The sequence below is a fragment of the Nerophis lumbriciformis genome, linkage group LG10, assembly GCF_033978685.3.
Source record: "Nerophis lumbriciformis linkage group LG10, RoL_Nlum_v2.1, whole genome shotgun sequence".
Classification (NCBI taxonomy): Eukaryota; Metazoa; Chordata; class Actinopteri; order Syngnathiformes; family Syngnathidae; genus Nerophis; species Nerophis lumbriciformis.
This window is the reverse complement of record NC_084557.2, coordinates 6,266,594-6,280,869: the sequence shown is the minus strand read 5'-3', so window position 1 is coordinate 6,280,869 and position 14,276 is coordinate 6,266,594. Positions and strand designations below refer to the sequence as shown.

The 14,276-nt window shown below is 32.4% G+C and overlaps 1 protein-coding gene across 1 annotated transcript in view; it reads right to left on the bottom strand.

The window, feature by feature from the left end:
* roraa (RAR-related orphan receptor A, paralog a) overlaps positions 1-13,252 on the bottom strand; it is a 917,687-nt gene extending 904,435 nt beyond the window's left edge. Inside the window, exon 1 of the mRNA XM_061970377.2 lies at positions 12,904-13,252. Within this exon, the coding sequence (XP_061826361.1) occupies positions 12,904-13,057 (154 nt within the window). The 5' untranslated portion in view covers positions 13,058-13,252. The remainder of the gene's footprint in view (positions 1-12,903) is intronic.
* Positions 13,253-14,276: the final 1,024 nt, after the last annotated feature.

Genomic DNA, 14,276 nt, shown 5'->3' with positions numbered 1-14,276 from the left:
ACAACATGGTGTTTGAAAAAAAGTGTTACATTGCTCCTTAAGAAAACACACATATTCAAAAAAAATCTGCATCTACAGTGTATAATAACATGGTGTTTTTATGAGCTACTGTTTTTATGAAATATTTTTATATTGCTCCTTAAGAAAACACGCATATTTAATACAATCTACATCTACAATGTATAATAACATGGTGCTTTTTAAAAAATGAAATACTGTTTAAATTGCTGCTAGAGAAAACTATATACTTTTAAATCTACATCTACAGTGTATAACAACATGGTGTTTGAAAAAAAGTGTTACATTGCTCCTTAAGAAAACACACATATTCAATAAAATCTGCATCTACAGTGTATAATAACATGGTGTTTTTATGAGCTACTGTTTTTCTGAAATATTTTTATATTGCTCCTTAAGAAAACACACATATTTAATAAAATATACATCTACAATGTGTAATAATGGTGCTTTTTCAAAAATGAAATACTGTTTAAATTGCTGCTAGAGAAAACTATATACTTTTAAATCTACATCTACAGTGTATAATAACATGGTGTTTTTAAAAAAAAGTGTTACATTGCTCCTTCAGAAAACACACATATTCAAAAAAAATCTGCATCTACAGTGTATAATAACATGGTGTTTTTATGAGCTACTGTTTTTATGAAATATTTTTATATTGCTCCTTAAGAAAACACGCATATTTAATACAATATACATCTACAATGTATAATAACATGGTGCTTTTTAAAAAATGAAATACTGTTTAAATTGCTGCTACAGAAAACTATATACTTTTAAATCTACATCTACAGTGTATAATAACATGGTGTTTAAAAAAAAGTGTTACATTGCTCCTTAAGAAAACACACATATTCAATAAAAATCTGCATCTACAGTGTATAATAACATAGTGTTTTTATGAGCTACTGTTTTTCTGAAATATTTTTATATTGCTCCTTAAGAAAACACACATATTTAATAAAATATACATCTACAATGTGTAATAATGGTGTTTTTTCAAAAATGAAATACTGTTTAAATTGCTGCTAGAGAAAACTATATACTTTTAAATCTACATCTACAGTGTATAATAACATGGTGTTTTAAAAAAAAGTGTTACATTGCTCCTTCAGAAAACACACATATTCAAAAAAATCTGCATCTACAGTGTATAATAACATGGTGTTTTTATGAGCTACTGTTTTTATGAAATATTTTTATATTGCTCCTTAAGAAAACACACATATTTAATAAAATATACATCTACAATGTGTAATAATGGTGCTTTTTCAAAAATGAAATACTGTTTAAATTGCTGCTAGAGAAAACTATATACTTTTAAATCTACATCTACAGTGTATAATAACATGGTGTTTTAAAAAAAAGTGTTACATTGCTCCTTCAGAAAACACACATATTCAAAAAAAATCTGCATCTACAGTGTATAATAACATGGTGTTTTTATGAGCTACTGTTTTTATGAAATATTTTTATATTGCTCCTTAAGAAAACACGCATATTTAATACAATCTACATCTACAATGTATAATAACATGGTGCTTTTTTAAAAATGAAATACTGTTTAAATTGCTGCTACAGAAAACGATATACTTTTAAATCTACATCTACAGTGTATAATAACATGGTGTTTTAAAAAAAAGTGTTACATTGCTCCTTCAGAAAACACACATATTCAAAAAAAATCTGCATCTACAGTGTATAATAACATGGTGTTTTTATGAGCTACTGTTTTTATGAAATATTTTTATATTGCTCCTTAAGAAAACACGCATATTTAATACAATCTACAATGTATAATAACATGGTGCTTTTTTAAAAATGAAATACTGTTTAAATTGCTGCTAGAGAAAACTATATACTTTTAAATCTACATCTACAGTGTATAATAACATGGTGTTTTAAAAAAAAGTGTTACATTGCTCCTTCAGAAAACACACATATTCAAAAAAAATCTGCATCTACAGTGTATAATAACATGGTGTTTTTATGAGCTACTGTTTTTATGAAATATTTTTATATTGCTCCTTAAGAAAACACGCATATTTAATACAATCTACATCTACAATGTATAATAACATGGTGCTTTTTTTAAAATGAAATACTGTTTAAATTGCTGCTAGAGAAAACTATATACTTTTAAATCTACATCTACAGTGTATAACAACATGGTGTTTGAAAAAAAAGTGTTACATTGCTCCTTAAGAAAACACACATATTCAATAAAATCTGCATCTACAGTGTATAATAACATGGTGTTTTTATGAGCTACTGTTTTTATGAAATATTTTTATATTGCTCCTTAAGAAAACACGCATATTTAATACAATATACATCTACAATGTATAATAACATGGTGCTTTTAAAAAAATGAAATACTGTTTAAATTGCTGCTACAGAAAACTATATACTTTTAAATCTACATCTACAGTGTATAATAACATGGTGTTTTAAAAAGTGTTACATTGCTCCTTCAGAAAACACACATATTCAAAAAAAATCTGCATCTACAGTGTATAATAACATGGTGTTTTTATGAGCTACTGTTTTTATGAAATATTTTTATATTGCTCCTTAAGAAAACACGCATATTTAATACAATCTACATCTACAATGTATAATAACATGGTGCTTTTTTAAAAATGAAATACTGTTTAAATTGCTGCTAGAGAAAACTATATACTTTTAAATCTACATCTACAGTGTATAACAACATGGTGTTTGAAAAAAAGTGTTACATTGCTCCTTCAGAAAACACACATTCAAAAAAAATCTGCATCTACAGTGTATAATAACATGGTGTTTTTATGAGCTACTGTTTTTATGAAATATTTTTATATTGCTCCTTAAGAAAACACGCATATTTAATACAATCTACATCTACAATGTATAATAACATGGTGCTTTTTTAAAAATGAAATACTGTTTAAATTGCTGCTAGAGAAAACTATATACTTTTAAATCTACATCTACAGTGTATAACAACATGGTGTTTGAAAAAAAGTGTTACATTGCTCCTTAAGAAAACACACATATTCAATAAAATCTGCATCTACAGTGTATAATAACATGGTGTTTTTATGAGCTACTGTTTTTCTGAAATATTTTTATATTGCTCCTTAAGAAAACACACATATTTAATAAAATATACATCTACAATGTGTAATAATGGTGCTTTTTCAAAAATGAAATACTGTTTAAATTGCTGCTAGAGAAAACTATATACTTTTAAATCTACATCTACAGTGTATAATAACATGGTGTTTTAAAAAAAAAGTGTTACATTGCTCCTTCAGAAAACACACATATTCAAAAAAATCTGCATCTACAGTGTATAATAACATGGTGTTTTTATGAGCTACTGTTTTTATGAAATATTTTTATATTGCTCCTTAAGAAAACACGCATATTTAATACAATCTACATCTACAATGTATAATAACATGGTGCTTTTTCAAAAATGAAATACTGTTTAAATTGCTGCTAGAGAAAACTATATACTTTTAAATCTACATCTACAGTGTATAATAACATGGTGTTTTAAAAAAAAGTGTTACATTGCTCCTTCAGAAAACACACATATTCAAAAAAAATCTGCATCTACAGTGTATAATAACATGGTGTTTTTATGAGCTACTGTTTTTCTGAAATATTTTTATATTGCTCCTTAAGAAAACACGCATATTTAATACAATCTACATCTACAATGTATAATAACATGGTGCTTTTTTAAAAATGAAATACTGTTTAAATTGCTGCTAGAGAAAACTATATACTTTTAAATCTACATCTACAGTGTATAACAACATGGTGTTTGAAAAAAAGTGTTACATTGCTCCTTCAGAAAACACACATATTCAAAAAAAATCTGCATCTACAGTGTATAATAACATGGTGTTTTTATGAGCTACTGTTTTTATGAAATATTTTTATATTGCTCCTTAAGAAAACACGCATATTTAATACAATCTACATCTACAATGTATAATAACATGGTGCTTTTTTAAAAATGAAATACTGTTTAAATTGCTGCTAGAGAAAACTATATACTTTTAAATCTACATCTACAGTGTATAACAACATGGTGTTTGAAAAAAAGTGTTACATTGCTCCTTAAGAAAACACACATATTCAAAAAAAATCTGCATCTACAGTGTATAATAACATGGTGTTTTTATGAGCTACTGTTTTTATGAAATATTTTTATATTGCTCCTTAAGAAAACACGCATATTTAATACAATCTACATCTACAATGTATAATAACATGGTGCTTTTTAAAAAATGAAATACTGTTTAAATTGCTGCTAGAGAAAACTATATACTTTTAAATCTACATCTACAGTGTATAACAACATGGTGTTTGAAAAAAAGTGTTACATTGCTCCTTAAGAAAACACACATATTCAATAAAATCTGCATCTACAGTGTATAATAACATGGTGTTTTTATGAGCTACTGTTTTTCTGAAATATTTTTATATTGCTCCTTAAGAAAACACACATATTTAATAAAATATACATCTACAATGTGTAATAATGGTGCTTTTTCAAAAATGAAATACTGTTTAAATTGCTGCTAGAGAAAACTATATACTTTTAAATCTACATCTACAGTGTATAATAACATGGTGTTTTTAAAAAAAAGTGTTACATTGCTCCTTCAGAAAACACACATATTCAAAAAAAATCTGCATCTACAGTGTATAATAACATGGTGTTTTTATGAGCTACTGTTTTTATGAAATATTTTTATATTGCTCCTTAAGAAAACACGCATATTTAATACAATATACATCTACAATGTATAATAACATGGTGCTTTTTAAAAAATGAAATACTGTTTAAATTGCTGCTACAGAAAACTATATACTTTTAAATCTACATCTACAGTGTATAATAACATGGTGTTTAAAAAAAAGTGTTACATTGCTCCTTAAGAAAACACACATATTCAATAAAAATCTGCATCTACAGTGTATAATAACATAGTGTTTTTATGAGCTACTGTTTTTCTGAAATATTTTTATATTGCTCCTTAAGAAAACACACATATTTAATAAAATATACATCTACAATGTGTAATAATGGTGTTTTTTCAAAAATGAAATACTGTTTAAATTGCTGCTAGAGAAAACTATATACTTTTAAATCTACATCTACAGTGTATAATAACATGGTGTTTTAAAAAAAAGTGTTACATTGCTCCTTCAGAAAACACACATATTCAAAAAAATCTGCATCTACAGTGTATAATAACATGGTGTTTTTATGAGCTACTGTTTTTATGAAATATTTTTATATTGCTCCTTAAGAAAACACACATATTTAATAAAATATACATCTACAATGTGTAATAATGGTGCTTTTTCAAAAATGAAATACTGTTTAAATTGCTGCTAGAGAAAACTATATACTTTTAAATCTACATCTACAGTGTATAATAACATGGTGTTTTAAAAAAAAGTGTTACATTGCTCCTTCAGAAAACACACATATTCAAAAAAAATCTGCATCTACAGTGTATAATAACATGGTGTTTTTATGAGCTACTGTTTTTATGAAATATTTTTATATTGCTCCTTAAGAAAACACGCATATTTAATACAATCTACATCTACAATGTATAATAACATGGTGCTTTTTTAAAAATGAAATACTGTTTAAATTGCTGCTACAGAAAACGATATACTTTTAAATCTACATCTACAGTGTATAATAACATGGTGTTTTAAAAAAAAGTGTTACATTGCTCCTTCAGAAAACACACATATTCAAAAAAAATCTGCATCTACAGTGTATAATAACATGGTGTTTTTATGAGCTACTGTTTTTATGAAATATTTTTATATTGCTCCTTAAGAAAACACGCATATTTAATACAATCTACAATGTATAATAACATGGTGCTTTTTTAAAAATGAAATACTGTTTAAATTGCTGCTAGAGAAAACTATATACTTTTAAATCTACATCTACAGTGTATAATAACATGGTGTTTTAAAAAAAAGTGTTACATTGCTCCTTCAGAAAACACACATATTCAAAAAAAATCTGCATCTACAGTGTATAATAACATGGTGTTTTTATGAGCTACTGTTTTTATGAAATATTTTTATATTGCTCCTTAAGAAAACACGCATATTTAATACAATCTACATCTACAATGTATAATAACATGGTGCTTTTTTTAAAATGAAATACTGTTTAAATTGCTGCTAGAGAAAACTATATACTTTTAAATCTACATCTACAGTGTATAACAACATGGTGTTTGAAAAAAAGTGTTACATTGCTCCTTAAGAAAACACACATATTCAATAAAATCTGCATCTACAGTGTATAATAACATGGTGTTTTTATGAGCTACTGTTTTTATGAAATATTTTTATATTGCTCCTTAAGAAAACACGCATATTTAATACAATATACATCTACAATGTATAATAACATGGTGCTTTTTTAAAAATGAAATACTGTTTAAATTGCTGCTAGAGAAAACTATATACTTTTAAATCTACATCTACAGTGTATAACAACATGGTGTTTGAAAAAAAGTGTTACATTGCTCCTTAAGAAAACACACATATTCAATAAAATCTGCATCTACAGTGTATAATAACATGGTGTTTTTATGAGCTACTGTTTTTCTGAAATATTTTTATATTGCTCCTTAAGAAAACACACATATTTAATAAAATATACATCTACAATGTGTAATAATGGTGCTTTTTCAAAAATGAAATACTGTTTAAATTGCTGCTAGAGAAAACTATATACTTTTAAATCTACATCTACAGTGTATAATAACATGGTGTTTTAAAAAAAAGTGTTACATTGCTCCTTCAGAAAACACACATATTCAAAAAAAATCTGCATCTACAGTGTATAATAACATGGTGTTTTTATGAGCTACTGTTTTTCTGAAATATTTTTATATTGCTCCTTAAGAAAACACGCATATTTAATACAATATACATCTACAATGTATAATAACATGGTGCTTTTTAAAAAATGAAATACTGTTTAAATTGCTGCTAGAGAAAACTATATACTTTTAAATCTACATCTACAGTGTATAATAACATGGTGTTTTAAAAAAAAGTGTTACATTGCTCCTTCAGAAAACACACATATTCAAAAAAAAATCTGCATCTACAGTGTATAATAACATGGTGTTTTTATGAGCTACTGTTTTTATCAACTTTGATTGATTGATTAACTATTTCCCCTAAAATGCGCATTGAGGCTATAAAGTGTGTTTTATCTGATTACTCGATTAATGGAACAAACTAAGCGATAGATTACTCGATTACTAAAATAATTCATAGCTGCAGCCCTAACTTTATAATACTATTATATTTTAGATGTCCATTGCAATCCATACCAAACACCGGCTGGACATTTGGAAAAAAAAGTTCTCCAGCTCTCTTAGCAGCTGTACAACTCCTTCAAGCAGACGAGGTTAAACACGCGTATTGCTTTCTTTGCCCCCACCCTGCTCGCCATTACATAACAAGACAAGAGGCGTTTTTTTTCCTTCCTTTGTCGTCCTCTTCTCCCAGACACAATTTAATCCTGTGCATAAAAAGGGTAGAGGGGGGTTGAATGTGGGTCAGCAGGTTAGAAGACTTTCAAAGTCAGACTTGTCGAGAGGTGTTGGAGGTGGTGGTGAGAGCGAGAGAGGAGAGGAGAGAGAAAAAAAAATAAATCCAAAATCCCAACTACCTGTCTTTGCCCTGCTACTATTACATAAGAGCTCAGTCAGTGTGTGCCAACCCACTAAGTCGCACAGCACTCCCCGCCTTCCCTTTTTGCTGCTGTGTAAATACCGGAGGAGGCGATTCGCATTTCATCAAGCTCCAAAAGTGTCTGCGAAACAAACCAAAAAAGATGCACCAGTGACTATGACCATTTTTTCCAAGCCCCTCACTTTGCTGGCCTGCCTGTGTTTATGGCTAAACCTGTTACATAACCAGCTTACATTCCACATTCCCCATATCACACTCTAAATATACACGGCAGGAAGACCGGGGCTTGCACACACAAACACACATTATAATTAGAGATGTCGATAAACGCTTTAAAATGTAATATCGGGAATTATCGGTATCAGTTTCTTTTATTATCGGTATCAGTTTTATTTTTATTTATTTTTTATTTTTTAATCAACATAAAAAACACAAGATACACTTACAATTAGTGCACCAACCCAAAAAACCTTCCTCATTCACACAAAAAGGGTTGTTTCTTTCTGTTATTAATATTGTGGTTCCTACATTATATATCAATATATATCAATACAGTCTGCAAGGGATACAGTCCGTAAGCACACATGATTGTGCGTGCTGCTGCTCCACTAATAGTACTAACCTTTAACACTTAATTTTACTCATTTTTATTCATTACTAGTTTCTATGTAACTGTTTTTATATTGTTTTACTTTATTTTTTATTCAAGAAAATGTTTTTAATTTATTTATATCTTATTTTATTTTATAAAAAAAAAAAAAAAAATCGCTAGGGCTGCAACTAGCGATTAATTTGATAATCGATTAATCTGTTGATTATTACTTCGATTAATCGATTAATAATCGGATAAAAGAGACAAACTACATTTCTATCCTTTCCAGTATTTTATTGGGGGAAAAAACAGCATACTGGCACCATACTTATTTTGATTATTGTTTTTCAGCTATTTGTACATGTTGCAGTTTATAAATAAAGGTTTATAAGAAGTACAAAATTTAAAAAATTTAAAAAATATTTAAAAAAATAATAATAAAGGCCTCTGCGCATAGCATAGATCCAACGAATCGATGACTAAATTAATCGCCAACTATTTTTATAATCGATTTTAATCTATTTAATCAATTAGTTGTTGCAGCCCTAATCTTCACCATACCTGGTTGTCCAAATTAGGCATAATAATGTGCTAATTCCACGACTGTATGCATTGCGGTATCGGTTGATGTCGGTATCGGTAATTAAGAGTTGGACAATATCGGAATATCGGATATCGGCAAAAAGCCATTATCGGACATCCCTAATATCCATCCATCCATTTTCTACCGCTTATTCCCTTTGGGGTCGCGGGGGGGGGGCGCTGGAGCCTATCTCAGCTACAATCGGCCCGAAGGCGGGGTACACCCTGGACAAGTCGCCACCTCATCGCAGGTAGACAGACAACATTCACACTCACATTCACACACTAGGGCCAATTTAGTGTTGCCAATCAACTTATCCCCAGGTGCATGTCTTTGGAAGTGGGAGGAAGCCGGAGTACCCGGAGGGAACCCAGGCGGTCACGGGGAGAACATGCAAACTCCACACAGAAAGATCCCGCGCCCGGGATTGAACCCAAGACTACTCAGGACCTTCGTATTGTGAGTCAGATGCACTAACCCCTCTGCCACCGTGAATTATTATTATTATTATTATTTATATCTTATTTTATTTTATACATTTTTTTTTAAAAGGACCTTATCTTCACTAGGGCTGCAACTAGCGATTAATTTGATAATCGATTAATCTGTTGATTATTACTTCGATTAATCGATTAATAATCGGATAAAAGAGACAAACTACATTTCTATCCTTTCCAGTATTTTATTGGGGGAAAAAACAGCATACTGGCACCATACTTATTTTGATTATTGTTTTTCAGCTGTTTGTACATGTTGCAGTTTATAAATAAAGGTTTATAAAAAATAGAAAATTTAAAAAATTTAAAAAATATTTTAAAAAATAATAATAATTGCCTCTGCGCAACAAATCGATGACTAAATTAATCGCCAACTATTTTAATAATCGATTTTAATCTATTTAATCGATTAGTTGTTGCAGCCCTAATCTTCACCATACCTGGTTGTCCAAATTAGGCATAATAATGTGCTAATTCCACAACTGTATGTATTGCGGTATCGGTTGATGTCGGTATCGGTAATTAAGAGTTGGACAATATCGGAATATCGGATATCGGCAAAAAGCCATTATCGGACATCCCTAATATCCATCCATCCATTTACTACCGCTTATTCCCTTTGGGGTCGCTGGAGCCTATCTCAGCTACAATCGGGCGGAAGGCGGGGTACACCCTGGACAAGTAGCCACCTCATCGCAGGTAGACAGACAACATTCACACTCACATTCACACACTAGGGCCAATTTAGTGTTGCCAATCAACTTATCCCCAGGTGCATGTCTTTGGAGGTGGGAGGAAGCCGGAGTACCCGGAGGGAACCCACGCAGTCACGGGGAGAACATGCGAACTCCACACAGAAAGATCCCGAGCCCGGGATTGAACCCAAGACTACTCAGGACCTTCGTATTGTGAGGCAGATGCACTAACCCCTCTGCCACCGTGAATTATTATTATTATTATTATTTATATCTTATTTTATTTTATAAATTTTTTTTTTTTAAAAGGACCTTATCTTCACTAGGGCTGCAACTAGCGATTAATTTGATAATCGATTAATCTGTTGATTATTACTTCGATTAATCGATTAATAATCGGATAAAATAGACAAACTACATTTCTATCCTTTCCAGTATTTTATTGGGGAAAAAAACAGCATACTGGCACCATACTTATTTTGATTATTGTTTCTCAGCTGTTTGTACATGTTGCAGTTTATAAATAAAAGTTTATAAAAAATAGAAAATTTTAAAAATTTTAAAAATATTTAAAAAAAATAATAATAATTGCCTCTGCGCATGCGCATGGCATAGATCCAACGTTTTGATGACTAAATTAATCGCCAACTGTTTTTATAATCGATTTTAATCGATTAGTTGTTGCAGCCCTAATCTTCACCATACCTGGTTGTCCAAATTAGGCATAATAATGTGTTAATTCCATGACTGTATATATCGGTATCGGTTATTGTCGGTATCGCTAATTTAGAGTTGGACAATATCGGAATATCAGCAAAAAGCCATTATCGGACATCCCTAATATCCATCCATTTTCTACCGCTTATTCCCTTTGGGGTCGCGGGGGGCACTGGAGCCTATCTCAGCTACAATCGGGCCGAAGGCGGGGTACACCCTGGACAAGTCGCCACCTCATCGCAGGGCCAACACAGATAGACAGACAACATTCACACTCACATTCACACACTAGGGCCAATTTAGTGTTGCCAATCAATTTATCCCCAGGTGCATGTCTTTGGAAGTGGGAGGAAGCCGGAGTACCCGGAGGGAACCCACGCAGTCACGGGGAGAACATGCAAACTCCACACAGAAAGATCCCGAGCCCGGGATTGAACCCAAGACCTTCGTATTGTGAGTCAGATGCACTAACCCCTCTGCCACCGTGAATTATTATTATTATTATTATTTATATCTTATTTTATTTTATACATTTTTTTTAAAAAGGACCTTATCTTCACTAGGGCTGCAACTAGCGATTAATTTGATAATCGATTAATCTGTTGATTATTACTTCGATTAATCGATTAATAATCGGATAAAAGAGACAAACTACATTTCTATCCTTTGCAGTATTTTATTGGAAAAAAAACAGCATACTGGCACCATACTTATTTTGATTATTGTTTTTCAGCTGTTTGTACATGTTGCAGTTTATAAATAAAGGTTTATAAAAAATAGAAAATTTTAAAAATTTAAAAAATATTTTAAAAAATAATAATAATTGCCTCTGCGCATGCGCATGGCATAGATCCAACGTTTTGATGACTAAATTAATCGCCAACTGTTTTTATAATCGATTTTAATCGATTAGTTGTTGCAGCCCTAATCTTCACCATACCTGGTTGTCCAAATTAGGCATAATAATGTGTTAATTCCATGACTGTATATATCGGTATCGGTTATTGTCGGTATCGCTAATTTAGAGTTGGACAATATCGGAATATCAGCAAAAAGCCATTATCGGACATCCCTAATATCCATCCATCCATTTTCTACCGCTTATTCCCTTTGGGGTCGCGGGGGGCACTGGAGCCTATCTCAGCTACAATAGGGCCGAAGGCGGGGTACACCCTGGACAAGTCGCCACCTCATCGCAGGGCCAACACAGATAGACAGACAACATTCACACTCACATTCACACACTAGGGCCAATTTAGTGTTGCCAATCAACTTATCCCCAGGTGCATGTCTTTGGAAGTGGGAGGAAGCCGGAGTACCCGGAGGGAACCCACGCAGTCACGAGGAGAACATGCAAACTCCATACAGAAAGATCCCGAGCCCGGGATTGAATTCAAGACTACTCAGGACTTTCGTATTGTGAGGCAGATGCACTAACCCCTCTTCCACCGTGTTGCTCACATCTCTAATAATAATGTGTTAATTGTGTGCACATTTCTATTTTTTATTTTATTTTATTTTATTTTTTTAAGTCAGGAGAAATCAGTCATAAAAATGAGTCAAGTTGGATGCAGAGAGGGGGCGTGGTCAAGTGTACCGTACAAAACTGACCCAACCCCAAAAAAATAGATAATATAAGGCGTTAATGCACACTTTTTCACCCACTGTGGGGACGTTTTCCACGCAAAAAGAGCGATGCGTTTAAAAAAAAAAAAAAAAAAAAAAAAAAAAAAAATGTTGGTTGTTTTGACGCCTAAATGCATTAGCCGGGGATGGGATTTTTCACACCCCGATGAGTGATCGATAAACCGGCCCGCAGTTTGCAAACTTTTGACACCCCGTCTTGGGCATCATTGTTATTGCTATTAAATGACGTGAAGTGTCACCGTAGATGGAAAAGAAGAGGGAAATAAAGCACTGCAGCCATTGGAATACACAGCCAGCTCCATGCCGATACTGTGCAGTTATTTCACCGGAGACATTAATTCATTTGGGAAGTTTCAACGCGAACAAAAATGCCGGCTGTAATGTAATTGAAGCGTCACTCACCTCTATTGGTGCTCGAGCAGGTCTGCCTTCGAACCGGGGCCGGATGGTCTGCTTTCCGGAGCGTCTCCAGGCTTACCGGGGTTTCCCTCACCGGGGTAGCCGGCTCCGAGGCGCTGTTGCCCGGGTCGCTCGCTGGCTCAGGCGGGGACTCCATGTTGGATATGTGGTCGGGTCGCTTGCCTCACTGCGGCGTTGCACTTCAAACTAATTTCTCTCCGGTGTGGTTTTTTTTTTTTTTTTTTTTAGTTTTTTGGTGTGTTTTTAGCTCCGCGCCGACAAGCCTCGGCGATGTAATTTGGAGTAAGAAAATGAGAAATGCGAGTGAGTGTGGAAGGTGGGTGCGCTGCTCTGATTGTCCACCGGCGGCACTAGTGAGCACTCCCCTCCTGGCAATCTAAAAAAGAAAAAAAAAAAAAAAGGAGGGAGAGGTTGTCAATAATAGTCTTTGAATGGGCGCCAGGCCTTTAAGAGTTCAACATCTGTACTTTTACACGGTAAAACCATCGTCTTACAACCTTTAAACACCCGTGTTTTGTTGTATATTAGAACAGGCCGGTTGATATTATGCATACTTGCCAACCCTACCGAATTTCCCGGGAGACTCCCGAAATTCAGCGCCTCTCCCGAAAACCTCCCGGGACAAATATTCTCCCGAAAATCTCCCGATTTTCAGCCGGAGCTGGAAGCCACGCCCCCTCCAGCTCCATGCGGACCTGAGTGAGGACAGCTTTTTTTCATGACGGGAGGACAACAGGGTGACAAGAACTAAATCATCCAGACTAGAGATACATTATATTATTATGTTTATTTTACCTAAAAATAAATGTTTATTAATTAAAAAAAATAAATAAATAAATACATTTTTACTATATTTTGCTAAAAACATCCAAATTAATTGTATTTTTATTTGTATTTTTTTGTGACTCCTTATTACATCCAGCCATAGAATTATACATTAAAATAAACATATTTGAAATAATTGATTTTAAATTATCATAATAATTCATTTAAAATGACCATATTTAATTATTAAAATACAGAGGTGGGTAGTAACGCGCTACATTTACTCCGTTACATCTACTTGAGTAACTTTTGGGATAAATTGTACTTCTAAGAGTAGTTTTAATGCAACATACTTTTACTTTTACTTGAGTATACCGGTATTTATAGAGAAGAAACGCTACTTTTACTCCGCTACTTTTATCTACATTCAGCTCGCTACTCGCTACTAATTTTTATCGATCTGTTAATGCACGCTTTGTTTGTTTTGGTCTGTCAGACAGACCTTCAAAGTGCCTGCCTTACTGGTGACGTTTCACTTCGTTCCACCAATCAGATGCAGTCACTGGTGACGTTGGACCAATCAAACAGAG